The sequence below is a fragment of the Mustela lutreola genome, chromosome 2 (assembly GCF_030435805.1).
Source record: "Mustela lutreola isolate mMusLut2 chromosome 2, mMusLut2.pri, whole genome shotgun sequence".
Taxonomy (NCBI): Eukaryota; Metazoa; Chordata; class Mammalia; order Carnivora; family Mustelidae; genus Mustela; species Mustela lutreola.
In genome coordinates this window covers 155,954,084-155,971,348 of record NC_081291.1, presented here as the reverse complement: position 1 = coordinate 155,971,348, position 17,265 = coordinate 155,954,084, and the positions used below count along the sequence as shown (strand labels likewise).

Here is a 17,265-nt window from a genome sequence, read left to right as displayed (position 1 = left end):
ATTCATTGCCTGCAACAATTATTACTGTGGTACTTGCTAATTGGTTATTTTCCATTTCCATCATTTTCTCTACATTTATTCACTATAATTCTATTGTAAGGAAGAACTATTCCTACTTCCCTACTTAATTATTTATATGAGTGTGGATTCATGTCTATTTATTTTAAATATTTATTTATTTGACAGACAGAGATCACCAGCAGGCAGAGAGGCAGGCAGAGAGAGAGGAAGGGAAGCAGGCTTCCCGCTAACCAGAGAGCCCGATGCGGGGCTTGATCCCAGGACCCAGAGGTCATGACCTAAGCCAAAGGCAGAGGCTATAACCCACCGAGCCACCCAGGTGTCCCAGCATGTTTATTTATTTTATTCCATGAGTTAATCTAATACTATATCATTATTTATTTTGTTGCCCAAATTATCCCAGATTTGTCCAGGCAGAGACTCTAATTCCAGTCTAATACCTGTGGCTCTATTCTAGCCTTCCCTTTCCTTTTCTTTCTCTCACAGTGAAAAAGCTAGTTCTCATTATCCATAACATATTTATTTATTTGCTAAAGTTGAGTATACACATAAAGTAGTTTCCGAATCACTAACCAATACCTTTGTGAAGAAACAAATTTTAGTGTACATTCTTAAAAACTACATCAAATTCATACATTCTTATAAGCTACATCAAATTCTTTTGGGATAATGATATAATGAGGATAAGAAAGGGAATAAAACACTAGGAAGAAAAACACATAAGAACTACTGTATATTGAGCCTCATTTGACCTAGAAATTCTACTATGGCTTATACAAGAAAAGGTATAACATCATCTTAATAATTATGCATATTGTCAGATTTTATAGTCATATATATATATATATATATATATGTATTTTTTAAAATTTTATTTATTTATTTGACAGAGAGTGAGAGAGAACACAAGCAGGCATAGCAGCAGGCAGAGGGAGAGGGAGAAGCAGGCACCCCGCCAAGCAAGGAGCCTGACATGGGGCCCGATCCCAGGACCCTGGGACCACGACCCAAGCCAAAGGCAGTTGCCCAACCAACTGAGCCACCCAGGCACCCCCATATATTTATATTTTAAGAATTAATTTTAGTACCCTTTTCCTTATATAGTTTGGTCAGAATAGGTCTCAAGCCAGCAGTGTTGTTAACCCATTCAATAATCCCACATTCATCATTCAGGGGAATAACTGCATACGTTCGAATATGAAGTTCTCTTCTACGAGATTCTGCATCTTTTCTTAAGCACTATTAAAAAAAACACATAAACTTAAAAATTCAGAATTTCCAAATGTCATGTCAAATATATCTAAAGATTATTCATTTCATAGCAAAAGAAACTCAGTTAAAGTTTACTATGTGGTATAGATGAATAATTCTTCAAAATGATAGGAAAGGAAGCTACTGGGATAGTATCTATAGTCTTTTCCAAATCATTAAAGATGTGTCAGGCAAGTCACTCTTTTTGATTATTCACTGTTAATGTGACAACAATACTGTGTTCAAAATATACTTGTATATTTAACAAGAACAAAATGTTCTTTTATTTTTTTTATTGCTTTATAGATATTACTGAAATATTAAGTCCTTGGGCACAAAGACTGCTGTTTAATTTTGATTATTTAAACAAAAAGTATGAGTTTTGTAATAACCTCAAAATGTCATTTTATTCTTGCAATTTAATATTATGGCTTCATTTGAAAAACTGTCTCCTAGTAGAAGAAACCTTTTACATCTCATCAGATTAATCCTGAATTATTCTAGGTAAAGATGAACAGTATTTTGTATAATTCTGAAACTGTATGAAATAAACAAACTAAGCACACAAATATAATTGCAATCTGTCCAAATAAAAAGCACAGTCACTAACCAAAAACATATTTTAAACTTCAGGAATAAACTGATTATATAAATGTCAGCCAAACAGTACAGTATTAGAATGACATGTAAAGAGATATTGCAAACAGCATTATCAGATAAAGGGCTAGTAGCCATAATCTGTTAAGAACTTATCAAACTCAACACCCAAAGAACAAATAATCCAAACAAGAAATGGGCAGAAGATATGAACAGGCATTTCTGCAAAGAAGACATCCAAATGGCCAACAGACACATGAAAAGTGCCCAACATCACTTGGCATCAGGGAAATCAAAACCACAGTGAGACACCACGTCACACTGGTCAGAATGGCTCAAACTGATAAGTCAGGAAATGACAGGTGTTGGCGAGGATGTGGAGAAAGGGGAACACTCCTAAATGGTTGGTGGGAATGCAAGCTGGTGTAGCCACTCTGGAAAACAGTATGGGGGTTCCTCAAAAAGTTGAAAACAGAGCTACCCTACAACCCAGCAATCGCACTACTGGGTATTTACCCTAAAGATACAAATGCAATGATCCAAAGGAGCATGTGCACCCAAATGTTTATAGCAGCAATGTCCACAATAGCCAAACTATGGAAAGAACCTCGATGTCCATCAACAGATGAATGGATAAAGAAGATGTGGTATACATATACAATGGAATACTATGCAGACATCAAAAGAAATGAAATCCTGCCATTTGCAATGATATGGATGGAACTAGAGGGTATTATGCTGAGAGAAATAAGTCAATTAGAGAAAGACAATTATCATATGATCTCCCTGATATGAGGAATTTGAGAGGCAACGTGGGAGGTTTGGAGGGTAGGGAAGGAAAAAATGAAACAAGATAGGATAAGGAGGGAGACAAACCATACTGAGGGTTAATCTCACAAAACAAACTGAGGGTTGCTAGAGGGAGGGGGTTATGGAGAAGGTGGTTGGGTTATGGACATTGGGGAGGGTATGTGAAATGGTGGGTTCTGTGAAGTGTGTAAGCCTGACGATTTACATACCTGTACTCCTGAGTCAAATAATATATTATATGTTAATAAAAAAAATATACAAAAAAAGAAAAAAAATGACATGTAGAGATCAGTTTGTGGTCCCCTAGTCCAATATAGACTGTAGTTTTTCACAATCAGGCTACTGTATCTTACCATAGCAATGTAATGGAACAGTAATGCAATAATCAGTGACAAAGCTGATTAAGATAAATTTATAAAGTAAAGCCAGGCCAGTTGATACCCCTAACCAGAAAAACACTAAAGGGAGATTCGGATGAACATACTAATGGTCAGTGAATTAGGTTACCAATTTACTAAGCATTTTAAATAAAAAATAACGCTTCCTAGTGCCTTTGAAATGGGTTTTTAGTGTCATATTAATATTTTAAAAATTATTTTTGGTTACACTAAGTACAAACCATAGTTATTCTTTTCTAAAAATTAAGTTATCTATTGCTGCATCTTTTCTATGTTGAAAGTCCATAAATTTTCCTGCTAATAAAAGAGATGCCGGTGAAATATGGGGAGAGGATAGAGGAGGGACAAGAAGTTTACTTAAAAAATAATTAAATTTCATCTTTCTATTGTATGGTTTAATTTTCACCAATAGAAAAAATAGCTGCTATGCATTTACAAATACCTGGCCACAGAATAATCAAAATACCTAAGGTCATCCATAAAATTAGTAAAATTTCTCACATCATCTCTGAGACAGAAATCAAGCACTTACCAAATGAATCAAAAAAAATACTAATGATCACTTCCAAGGGGTGTGTTGATAAAAAAGAGAACATGGGACAGCTGTGTGGCTCAGTTGGTTAAGCATCCAACTCTTGATTTCGGCTCAGGTCATAAGCTCAGGGTTGTGAGATCAAGCCCTGAATCAGGATTGTGTTCAGCAGGGCATCTGCCTGAGATTCTCTCTCTCCCTCTCCCTCTGCCCCTCTCCGCCCCTGTATACTCTCTCTGAAATAAGTAAATCATTTAAAAACAAAACAAAAAAATCCCAAAATAGAACCCAATATCTTTTGTCTAACACTAAAACAAACACATCTGATAGAGTCTATTACAGATAATTTAAACATTAAATAGAAAATATTTTCCCTAACATGCACTACATGTTTTTCTCAATATAATAAAAGTAATGTGGGTTTTGTTTGAGAATTGCTAACACTGTTTTTATTTTTAAAATTATTTTTATTAACATATAATGTATTATTTGCCCCAGGGGTACAGGTCTGTGAATCATCAGGCTTACACATTTCCCAGCACTCACCATAGCCCATACCCTCCTCAATATCCATAATCCAACCACCCTGTCCCTACTCCCCCACCAACCCCCCAGCAACCTCAGAGTAATGTTATTTTTTAAAGTAAAAATTACATGAAACCAGCAATTCCATTTCTGGATAAATACTCAAAACTGAAGAAGGGATTCAAAGAGCTATTTATTATTCACAATAGCAAAAAGTGGAAGCAACCCAAGTGTCCACTGATAGATGAATGAATAAACAAAATGCAGTATCTACATACAGTTGTATATTATTCAGCCTTACTCAGGAAAAAATTCTGACACATAATATAACATTCATGAACGCTGAAGGCAATGCTAAGTGAAATAAGCCAGTAAAAAGGCATAAAATATATATGATTCAACTTCTACAAGGTATCTAGAATAGTCAAATTCATGACAGAGTAAGTAGAACAGTGGTTACCAGAGGCTGAGGAGAAAGGGAATGAGAAGTTATTGTTTACTGACTAAGGAGTTTCAGTTTGGGAAGATGAAAAATGTTCTGCAGAGGGATGATGGTGATATTTGTACAAAAATGTGTATGTTCTTAATGTCACTGAACTGAATTCAACTGGTTAAAATATAAGTCTTATCCCAATAAAACAATTAAAACAAAAAAGAGTACATTTCATTCTCTTTTTAACAATGGTCTATCTGCATTATGAAAAGCTCTTATCACATGATAGTAGAGTAATTCTAAAATTAAAGCAAACTATCTCCAAACCTTATTAATCAAGGAATTGAATTCCATTAGTCTACAATCCTTTCTCAGGTCATCTTTTGGCTTACACATCATGATGTAGAATTTTCCATCTGATCCTTTCAAAGAGATCTTCTTTGGTTTCTGAAGAGAAGCAAGAATTTCCACCTAAAAGATAATAAGTTATATATAAGTTAAGGTCAAGATTCTTTGTTTAAATTTTTATGTGTAAATATTGTGTTACCTAACAAAAAGAATATAATAACCTATACTGTGTAGTAAGTGTATTATTTTAATAATTTCTTTTATCATAATCACGGATGGTCTATAAAAAGAATACCCATGAATAGAGACCCACTGTCAACCAGGAATGGTTATAAAGTAAAAGGAATACTTAATTAGCAATATAAGTACTTACACATCCAAATTTAGGCAGCATCTTCAGGACAGCCACAATATTTAAAAGATTTTTTTTTTTTTTAAAGATTTATTTGAGAGAGAGAGAGCATATGGGAGCATGAGCGAGCAGCAAGGAGGGACAAAGGGAAGGGGAGGAGCTGACTCCCCACTGAGCAGGAGCCTGATAAAGGTCTGGATCCCAGGACCACAGGATCATGACATGAGCCAAAGGAAGCCGCTCAACTGACTGAACCACCCAGGCGCCCCTTAAAGATTTTTGGAACCTGTCTTGAGAGCTGGAGACACTGTTTTTAAGTCTTTAATGGTAAGAAATGTTAACAATTTAATTTAACTCGATTTTTGAAAAAAGAAACTCTTTCAGTGGTGCCTGGGTGGCTCAGTGGGTTAAGCCTCTGCCTTCAGCTCAGGTCATGATCTCAGGGTCCTAGGATCAAGCCCCACATCTGGCTTTCTGCTCTGCAGGGAGCCTGCTTCCTCCTCTCTGCCTACTTGTGACCTATGTGTGTCAAATTAATAAATAAAATCTTAAAAAAAAAAAAAAAAAGGAAAAGAAAAAAGAAACTCTTCCAAAATCAAGTCCACCTAATGAGGTGAGTTAATAAACTGAATACTATTAAGTTAAAAATAAAGCATGACTGTAAGTAAGAATTATTTCATTATGTGGTTTAGTAACTGGCTCTGAAGCAATTAAACAAATGTTTTGATACACAGAATTACTGGAACAAACAGTTTTCAAAAGTATTTACTTAGAAATGCTCTAGTACCACTTCTTTAAAATAGTCACATATTCATAGTCACATGTTATACTTAAAAAAAATCAAGCTCTTCTTAGCTGAATTTTACTTCCTCCTGAAGTATAAACAAAGTATTTTGTTCTCCATTTTCAGGATGAAAGAAAGCATGAAAAAATCAAATTGTGAAAAATAGAAATATACTAAAACAATATAAGCATCTAAAAAAATTCAAAATACTCAGTTTAACATGGTTTTTTTTTTTTTTTTTTTTTTAAGTACAATCTTGTCCTAGTACAAGATTAAAAGGAGAATAAGCATGAAAGCTGTATATCTTATAAGATACACTGGAGAAGATAAGATGAAAAGATATTTGAAAAGTTGACAGTACAAAGGTAGTAACTGATTAGAAACAGACACATAATGTTAGCAATATGTACCAGAGAAGCTTAGGAGAGAAAAGGTGATCACTGGAAGACATAGAAAGCTAAAAATGGTGAAAGAACCATCTCTCTATTATGCTATTTAAGATGCATGGCTCTCATTCTTCATAATATACATTGGAAAAGTATCAATCTTTTCCATATGGATATCTTTATAGGTCACAGATATTGAGAACATGGGATTTTTAACATTCAATTTTATCCCATCAGTATAAGAGAGTTTTACTTTTCTGTATTTCTAGTAGTTTTTTTCTTTGCAAATAAAATGCACTTAGGGGGCACCTGGGTGACTCAGTTGGTTAAACGACTGCCTTCAACTCAGGTCATGATCACGGAGTCCCAGGATGGAGTCCTGCATCAGACTCCCTGCTCAGTGGGGAGCCTGGTTCTCCCTCTGACCCTTTCAAACTCTCTCTCTCAAATAAATAAATAAGATATCTAAAAGGAAAAAAAAAATGCACTTAGTCTCCGAGAATAACACTTAAAAAAAAAACCCAATTTGAAGTTTTTAACTTAACTAAATTTAAAAATCACAGTTACAGTTACATAATATTGAAGTTTACCATATCATCAAAGCTTGCGATATAGGCCCAATGCCCAGGAAATGGCTCATGGTTAGCATGGGCACCTGGAATTGATGGAAGAGTAGGTATCATGACTGATTGTAAAGGAATGAGGATTTCACTAAATGTTGGTTCTTCTACCAGCTTTTTAAGCATTTTAAAATGAGTGCTCATGCTTAATGTGGAACTACTTCCATCCACCTGGGGAAAGAAAACAGTACATTTTAATTTTCATGGGTTTACCTTGAATTACAGAACACTTATTCTCAACCAAAACAAATTTTTTACTTTTACAATATTTTAGTTACGATGGTTAAGCAGTCAGCAGTTTTCTAAGAGTTTGTTATATATCTCATTTACCCTCTGCACTCTTTTGCCTTATCAATAATAGTACCTATACCAGTGGACTTTTAATGACTAATAGAGATAATAAAGGCCTACAATCTATTTATCAGACATTCCAAAATCCAAAGAGCTGTGGAAATCAAGCCTTTTTTGTACCAAATCTCCTTAGGCAGCAAAATGATAACCTGAGCTTCTTACTTAGAGTAAAGATTACTACATTTCACTGCAGAAACAGTTATGTAACTGATTATGGGATACTCTATCAGAATACTCTCAGTAGGGACACTGAATATTGAGTACATACACTATTATATTACCTTGAAAAATCTGAAAAATTCTGAATTCCTAAATGCAGCCTAGCTGGCCACAAAAATTTCAGATAAAGCACTGAAAAACTTGCACATGTAAAGCACTTAAAAAAGTGCCAGTGTTTAATAAATATTGGCCATTATCGTAACATTTGTTACTCAAATAGGACTAAAATAGATAACAAAAGCAGTTTACTCTTTCAAGGTTTTTATTGATGAAGGGAAGGTAAAAAAGAGATTAGTCTTTATTTTCTCACTATAAACAGCTAATAGACTAAATATTTGTAAAGTGAAATCTAGCTATTTAACTGTAAAGACTCTCTTTCCCCTTCCTCCTAACTATCCTTATTCCTTACTTTTACCTTTTCTATACATATGTTTAGTGTTTCTTCCCTTCTATTTCCTTGAGTAAAAGAGTGTTACCCCTATAAGCGTGTTGTTCATAGTCAAGTATACTGAAAAAAGTAGTTATTAAACTAGATAATAACCATCTCCTTAGCTCCCTACAATACTATCAGCACCTCTATGCAGGAGAGCATGTCTTCTTTATCTTCGTTTCACTTAGCATTAATGCTGCCAAGAGGCAATGAAATAAGTATGTACTGGCAGAATGAAATGAAATGAAATGAAAACCAAAACTCCAATCATCTTTCCTCTCATATATGTAGGTTAATGTAATAAATTCTGAAAATTTAAAGATATGACACAAAACAATAACAGAAATGACTTTGAATATTTTACATATTTATATTTTTATGACTTATTTCATACCCCTCTACTTAAATTATTTCTAATTAATATGGATAATTTACCCTCAGAATCTACACTAAGAAGAGCTTTAGAAATTTTAAAGACCATTTTATTAAGATAAATTGCATATTTTTAAGTATACAATTTAATGAATTTTTATGTATGTGTATACCTACTTATGTTAGAATTTTAACTTAATTAAATCGAATGAAAGAAAACCAGCTAAAATCATAAGAGAAGTTTTTTATAATGATCCAACACTGGTCTGTAAGTGGGAAGATTTATGATCATACCGGTTTATTGCACAATTCCAGAAGTTTGTCTGTTAGGCGAGTTGCATCTCCAATAAATTTTTCTAAGGATTTTTTCATATGAATAGCTTTATTTAGGATTTCCTTGCATCTGTTCACACGCATGGGATAAGAAGACTGTTATAAAAGAATTAATATAGTTTTATGAGAGATTTAAAAAACAAAACTGAACAGAATTTTGATAGATACAATTTAAAAAGTATTCATGATGAGAATTTATACTGATCAAATTTATACTGATCATATTTCCTGGGAATCAATTTGGCAATGCTATCAACAACCACAAAAATGCTGTTATCCTATGACTTCATGAGTTCTCTTCTTACATTCTATCTTGGTGGAATAATGAGAAATAAGTATAAATATATATGTATCTAGATATATATGTATCTAGATATATTTATTATAAGAGCAAAACAATGGAAATAGAGCAGTTAAATAAATTATAGAAAATAATTATAAGCTAACTACCATAGAACTTTATATAATTATTAAAACTGTGTCTTCAGAGAATATTTCATGCATAGGAACATGCTATGGTAAAAATGTTAGGTGAAATATAGCAAATTATATATCTCTATAATCCAAACTTAGCATTAAAATATGCATAGAAAATACACATACAAAAATACAGAAGAATATTAATAGTATTAGTGAATTTTAATTTTCCTTTTTATACCTGTGCATTTTCCAAATTCTCTAAAATATTTATAATTAAATATATTTACCATCTTATAAATACCCATTAATAATGCAATAAAGTTTTCTATTATTAATAGCTTAAATTCATAGCTTGGATAAAACACTTTGAAAAAATAGGCTAACATTTTATACCAAGCACTAACAGTTTATTTGACTTCATAGAGAAAAAACATACTGAATTCTTTGACCTTAACATTTTAGTCCTTTCATTTGATATGGTGAATATTTCTGAATTTTAACATGATACATAATGCTTTAATTTCTCTTGTTTTCAAATATTTAAAACTTATGTTTTGCTACTAATCTAAGAAACATTGGAACTTGCATCTTCATATTAGCATTAAATAATCAATGCCATATAAAATGGAAAAAGACACTACTGTGATTACTAGATTACCTTTGACACAGCTGTCATCATCCACATTGCTTGTTGGGGATAGGCTAGAAATACTTTAGCTATAATTTCCATCAAGACAACAAAAACTTCATCGTGAGAATGACAAATTCGGGAGATCAACTGTGAAAAAGCAGTCAAAAACTGATACGGTGCTAAGTGATTTGTGTGCTCTGTGATAACCTTGTTTATTTTAGCTAAATCATTTCTCATTTGTACACGATCAGAACGGCCAGCTGGAAAAAAATCAAAGTTAAAAAAACAAGAAAAAAACAGTGTATCAGTTCATTTTACAGAAGAAAATTTTTGTTTTAAAAAAGGCTTTACAAGGAGTGCCTGGGTGGCTCAGTGGGGTAAGGCCTCTGCCTTCGGCTCAGGTCATGATACCACAGTCCTGGGATTGAGCCCCGCGTAGGGCTCTCTGCTCGGCAGGGAGCCTGCTTCTCCCTCTCTCTCTCTCTCTGCCTGCCTCTCTGCCTACTTGTGATCTCTTGGCTGCCAAATAAATAAATAAAATCTTAAAAAAAAAAAAAAAAGGCTTACAATATATGTTATTCCCACACCTAAAACTAGATCACTTGCCAATTTGTGAACATAGTTGTCTTTGTCTAAATAGGAAAACATATTTCAGGCCATTAAAAAACTCAAGGGCTATTAATTTTCACTAGAAACACAGAACAAGTCTCACTCCACTATAACTTTTATGGTAAATTATTTGGCTTAAACTAGTATCTCTCAATATGTATTAGGTTCAGGAAGGATTAAGTAGATTCTCATTTGCAGCCTTGAACTGCAACAACTTATGTCTATGTGTTCAGTGTTTCTCCTCTTTGTTAATATTCTTGCTCACATTTATATTCAATTTAAATTATCAAACTCATTCCTAGCTTTTTTAAGTTAGACTGTCAAGCCAATGTGACTTTATACCAAAGTTAAAATTTTTCTTATCCCTGGGGCGCCTGGGTGGCTCAGTAGGTTGGGCCGCTGCCTTCGGCTCAGGTCATGATCCCAGGGTCCTGGGATCGAGTCCCACATCGGGCTCTTTGCCTGCTTCTTCCTCTCTCTTTCAGCCTGCCTCTCTGCCTACTTGTGATCTCTGTCTGTCAAATAAATAAATAAAATCTTTAAAAAAAAATTTTTTTTTCTTATCCCTTAAAACTTTTACATAAAAAATTATACCTTTTTCCCATTCATATGCTTTAGCACCAAAATCAAGCCATAGTGATAACATTCGTGGCATTGACTGATATATGAATTGGTTTCCATATTGAAGAGATCTGCAATTATATAGAAAAAATGCTATTAACATAGTGCTCTTTTTTACATTATAAGAGTTAAAATGTAAAGACTTAAACTATCACTTGACAGATATAAACAGAAAATGTTTGTGCAAGATCAAATAATTATCCAAAAGTATCCTTGACATGGGGCACCTGGGTGGCTCAGTTGGTTAAGTGTCTGCCTTTGGCTCAGGTCATGATCTCGGGGTCCTGGGATTGGTCCTGAGCATTAGACTCCTTGCTCAGCTTGCTTCTCCTCCTGCCCCTCCCTCCCGTGCTCATATGCTCACTTGCTCTCTCAAATAAACAAAATCTTAAAAAGAATGAGTGGAATGTCATTATTACTTCTTAGGAAATAATATGTGAAAATATAAACAGGCATGAGATAATATGCTATGTAATTATAATACACTAATATATAAAATCAAGTTGTATTTTACCTGTTACCTAGTCTAAGAGATAAGCTCTTTCTAGAAGTCTAATGTCAAAAGTATTTTCATATATAGTATTTCTTAGCAGAATGGGCAGAAAGGAGACATTCCACTGGTAATTATAACCAATAAATATATTATATTTAGGGTCTTCTGGAATTTTATAGGGGGGACTCAGGAGATTAGGGTCTGGAATGGGAAGGACAATTAATTTTCATTGTATAATATTGGTACTACTGAATTTAAAAATATAAATGCACCTTACTTTTTCTATTAATAAATTATTTTTTAAAAGGAATAAAGATTGATATAAAGAAAAACTTAATATCTAATCTAAGGTTAAAGACTGAATCAGTGGTAAAGCAGAAAACATCCTGAATATGCTAAAATCTGTGAAAACAGTTCAAGATCAAGAGTCTGTTTTACATATTTCATCAGCACATATCAGTTCTCACACTTACCTGCCAAAATGAAGAACTATATACCGAATGAGATCACCTTGCTTTTCCATTTTGTTGTCTGTGACCATGGGCATCAATTTGTCATAGTACTTGGCAAGGTAAAAATGCCCATCCTCCCACTCTGGCAGAAATAAGGTCACATCCTATAAAAGACAACACCAGATACTCACCTAAGAAAACCCTATACTATACTGGGAAATAAAGTATGAATAGATGATTAGGGATCAAAAAGTATAAGAGCCACATGTAAGCAGAGCAAAGTCAAAGGCAGAGTGATTCTTTCATTTAGATAAAGAATTATCTTAGAAAGGTTTTCTCGGGATGGCTGGTTGGTTCTAGTGAGTTGTCCACTGGCCAACATGAAACAGTGTTGGGATAATTAGCTATTTAAGGAAAGAAAACTCCATTTATATTGCTACATTATATGTCATCAAAATAATTTCCAGATTGACTAAAGTATTCTATGAAAGTATTTATATGTATGTTTTTATTATCAAAAAGATCTCTGTGAAAGGAAAATATCAAAGCTCTGAGGATAGGGCTTTAGGAGCATAAAAATATGGTTAAAAAAATTACACTGTATTTTTTCCCAAGATCTTTCATGGGTTATTGCCCTTCCTCCCAACTCCTTTAAAATCAGGTTTCTAAGAATTCATCTCTCATTCACTCTTCAAACTATTTCATGGTTTCGGTCTTTGGCATTCCCCAAAAGCAACACCTTGCATCTAAAAGATCCTTCCCAGTTCTGATCTCATTTGAACTCTCTTCAGCATCTGTTTCTGTTGTTCACACCACTTACTCTTTGAAATACTTTCTTCTCTTGGCTTTAGTGAGGCCACAATCTTCCAAGTTTTCTCCTACCTTTCTGGCCATTTCTACTCTGTCCCCTGTTCATTTCCTTTCCCTTTCCCTGCCTTTTAAGTATTTGTGTATTTATTTTAAAAACAATACTATTTGAAATGTGATGGAAACAAAACATACAGAATGGCAGACTATCAAAAAAATTTTTGAGGGGTGTCTGGGTGGCTCAGTCATTGAGCATCTGCCTTCCACTCAGGTCATGATCCCAGCGTCCTGGGATTGAGCCCTGCATCGGCCTCCCTGCTTGGCGGAAACACTGTTTCTCCCTCTCCCACTCCCCCTGCTTCTGTTATCCTCTCTTGCATGTCTCTCTCTGTCAAACAAATAAAATCTTAAAAAAAATTTTTTTTTTTAAATGAGGTTCTACTCTTAATTCAAGCAAGTATGAGAACATAGTTTGAACTAGGAACATAAATGAGATCTTGAGTTTTCCCTGAACCTAATCCTGCAAATATACAGACAGCACCCTGTCTGCAGAGGGAGGAGAGAATGACATGACTAGATATATGGAACAGATGCTGAATTCATATGCCCAACCAGGCACAGCATCCCTCCCCCATCTAGTCATAGAAGCAAAGGGAATAAGGCAACATATTAAAATTTCTTTTAAAAAGTATTTCTCGGGCTGGTTTACCATCATTTTACCCTCCTTTCCTCTTACCTGTCTCCTCCTTTCTTCTTTTCTGGTTTAAGTCTTTAATATTTATTTTGGAAAATAAAATTTACATACAGAAAAATACACAAATCTTATAGTTTGATCAATTATCACATCTAGATCTTTTGTTTGTCTAGATATCTTCCATTTCTCTCAACACTGTCATGTTTTCCTCTAGGCTTAAGCAAATTTATGGTAGTGATTTTATTTATTTATTTATAAAAAGATTTTATTTACTTATTTAATGGAGAGGGTGAGGGAGAGAGCACAAGCAAGGGCAGTGGCTGGCAGAGGGAGAGGGAGAAGCGGGATTCCTGGTGAGCAGGAGCCAGATGCAGAGTTGATCCCAGGATCCTGGAATCATGACCTGAGCTGAAGGCAAATGCTCAATCAACTGAGCCACCCGGGCACCCCTATGGCAGTAATTTTAAAGTCCTTATCTAAAACATATTTATGACAGGTGTTTTAAAGTCATTTTCTGCCCATTCCATCATCTCTAACATATCTGGGCCTATTGCTATTGACTGACATTTCTTTGTGTATGGCTCATAAATTCTCTCTTTTACATATCGAGTGATTTTTTTTACTGGATGCCAGACATAGATCATTTTATGTTGTTGAGTTTTAGATTTTGTTATTTTCCTTTAAAGAGTGGCAGACTTTGATTGGGTAGGCAGTAATGTTATTTGCAAATGAGCTTAATCCTTTTAATGTATTGATGCTTTTTTAGGATGGACGTAGAGAAGCCTTTAGTCTCGGGCTAAATAAACCCATTTCTAAGGTGTCGCCCTTTGAGAGTTTCTATATATCATGTATGCAATGATGCCTCTTGCCTAGCTGATAGAATGCTGAATGATTCTCAATCCTATGTAAGCTCTGGAAATTGTTGCTGTTGTTGCTGTTCTTCTTTTTTTTAAAAGACTTTATCTACTTATTTGACAGAGAGAGAGAGACAGTGAGAGAGGGAACACAAGAAGGGGGAGTGGGAGAAGCAGGCTCCCCACTGAGGAGGGAGCCCGATACAGGGCTCAATGTCAGGATCTGGGATCATGACCTGAGCTGAAAGCAACGCTTAATGACTGAGCCACCCAGACACCCTGGAAATTATTCTTTTTATAGCACTCCCAATTCTCAACCCCCAGGTCACTGTTCTTTCCCTGATAATTGTTTCCAGCCAGGCCTCACAGAGAGTTGAGTTCTGCCTGCATAGCTCAGAATTAGGCCAAAGATGCAGTGGGATTTCTGCACAGATCTGGAACTGTCTCTGTTGAACTCCTTTTTCTCACTTTGCCTCACAAATTCTAAAAGTCATCTGCTCTTACTTTATTTCTGAGCTTCTACATTCTTTGTTTTCACTTCTGCTCTTTTTTAGTTCCTTTCCTAACTCCTTAAGATGAATACTTAGCTCATTAATTTTGGGGCTTTATTTTCCTCTAACACATAAATAAAAATTTTATATTCTTTTAAAGAATGGCTTTACCCAAATTCTACAGGACTTTTTTAAAAAGTTTTAATTGTTTTTAGAAATCTCTACACCCAATATGGGGCTTGAACTCATAATCCCAACATCAAGAATCATATGCTTTTCCAACTGAGCCAGTCAGATGCGACCCCCATCCTACAGATTTTGTTATGTCAGATTTTATTATCATTCAGTTTATTATAATTATTTTATCATTACAGATAACTTCTCAATTTCCACTGCAACTTCTTCTTTGACTTATGGGTTATTAGGAAGTATCTCCCTTATAACACCATTCATGTAAAGTTTAATACTTAGTAAGGAAGGTATGCATTGTGTTTCTTTAAAAAATTTCAGAATACAGTATGGTTAACTTTGAGGAGGGTGAAAGGGTGGATCCTAGAGTGTTAATAATGTTCTACTTTTTGACCTGGGTGGTGGTTTCTTGAGTGTATTTCCTTTGTGTTAATTCTTATTATGTTCTCCACATATTAAAAAGTAAAAAAGTTTCCTGGCTATTTTTTTTTTTTTAAGATTTTATTTATTTATTTGACAGACAGAGATCACAAGTAGGCAGAGAGACAGGCAGAGAGAGAGGAGGAAGCAGGCTCCCTGCTGAGCAGAGAGCCCGATGTGGGACTCGATCCCAGGACCCTGAGATCATGACCTGAGCCGAAGGCAGCGGCTTAACCCACTGAGCCACCCAGGCGCCCTCCTGGCTATTTTTATACATGTGTTCTTCCATATGGACTTTAAAATCATTTTATACATTTTTCTGAGGCACCTGGGTAGCTCAGTTGGATAAGTGTCTGCCTTTGGTTCAGGTCATGATCCCAGATTCCTGGGATGGAGCCCCATATATGGCTCCCTGCTTGGCCAAGAGCCTGCTTTTCCCTCTCCCGTTGCCTGCTGCTCCCCCTGCTTGTGTGCTCTCTCTGTCAAATAAATAAATAAAATCTTTAAAAAGAAATAAAATAAAATCATTTTATACATTTTCAAAATTAAAAAAAAAAAGATTGAGTTCTTAATGAAACTGCATTATACATGTACTTGCCTTATATTTTTTCATAACTGCATTGCTTTCAAAGTTAGCTGTTTCTTCCATAAATCGGCCCACTAGTAGCATAGCTCGGCCATGGATTAACATGTTCTTACTCTCAGTTGGTGTTTTATTTTCAGGAAAACACAATTCAACACCCTTCTGAAGAACAATTAGTGCCTGATGAACATCACCCTAAAAGGAAAATGGCAACAACAAGCCTTTTAAGATATTTCTGTTTTCTGAAAAACAAAGTCATTAGTACTTGAAGTTCATTAAGTATGTTTTATGTATAAATTTTTTAATTTCATGTTCATCTCTCATTTCCCTCCTACGAAAGTAAAATCTTAAAAAGGAAGCATTGCTTCATTTCATAGAGAACTCATATTCATTCATCTATTCACTCATTTTTATGGTCAATAGAAGTACAAGGAACTGAAGATATATATAGATGACTGGGGCTAAACAAACATGAATAAATCAAAATTTCTGTCTTAATAAAGTTCATAATCAAGTGAGGAAACAGATAATGTAAAACAGCAATACAACGTTTAAAAACTATTAACAGAGGAAAATATATAGGTATTACTAAGGACAGAGAAGGGAATCCCCTAAATCTATGTGAAGATAAAGAAAAATGAAGGAGAACAGCATTCAGGAAAAGTTACCAAATGAGAAAAATTTGAATTAGGTTTTAAAGAATGAGTAGCAATCTTCCTGGAAGTGAGTGAATTCAGGGAAGGACATTCTTGGTAAAAGAAGTAACAATTTGGGGTGCCTAGATGGCTCAGTGGGTTAAAACCTCTGCCTTCGGCTCAGGTCATGATCTCAAGGTCCTGGGATAGAGCCCCACATCGGGCTCTCTGCTCAGCAGGGATCCTGTTTCCCTCTCTCTCTCTGCCTGCTTCTCTGCCTACTTGTGATCTCTGTCTGTAAAATGAATAAATAAAATCTTTAAAAAAAAAAAAAGAAGTAATAATTTGGAGCACCTCGGTAGCTCAGTCCGTTAAGCATCTAACTCTCAATCTTAGCTCACGTCTTGATCTCAGGGTTAAGGAAAAAAAAAAAAGGAATAATAAGTCTACTTGGAAAAGGTGAATTTTAGCTAAAGCCCAAAGGATTTGAGGTAGTGAGTGATACATGAAGCTGAAGAGGTGGACTGGAACTCAATCAGAAAAAGCCTTGTATACTTTCTAGAGTTCAGACTTCAACATAAAGGGATGAAGAATACTTCAAAAA

The 17,265-nt window shown here is 34.7% G+C and overlaps 1 protein-coding gene across 3 annotated transcripts in view; it reads right to left on the bottom strand.

The window, feature by feature from the left end:
* Window positions 1–17,265, bottom strand: part of ATR (ATR serine/threonine kinase) — a 91,736-nt gene that overhangs the window by 7,982 nt on the left and 66,489 nt on the right. For all 3 annotated transcript variants that reach the window (XM_059163874.1, XM_059163876.1, XM_059163877.1), the window contains 8 exons: window positions 16,042–16,221; window positions 12,010–12,152; window positions 11,017–11,114; window positions 9,841–10,073; window positions 8,724–8,858; window positions 7,028–7,228; window positions 4,895–5,038; window positions 1,110–1,260 (listed from right to left, as the gene is read on the bottom strand). In XM_059163874.1, coding sequence (XP_059019857.1) covers window positions 1,110–1,260; window positions 4,895–5,038; window positions 7,028–7,228; window positions 8,724–8,858; window positions 9,841–10,073; window positions 11,017–11,114; window positions 12,010–12,152; window positions 16,042–16,221 — 1,285 coding nt within the window. The remainder of the gene's footprint in view (window positions 1–1,109; window positions 1,261–4,894; window positions 5,039–7,027; window positions 7,229–8,723; window positions 8,859–9,840; window positions 10,074–11,016; window positions 11,115–12,009; window positions 12,153–16,041; window positions 16,222–17,265) is intronic.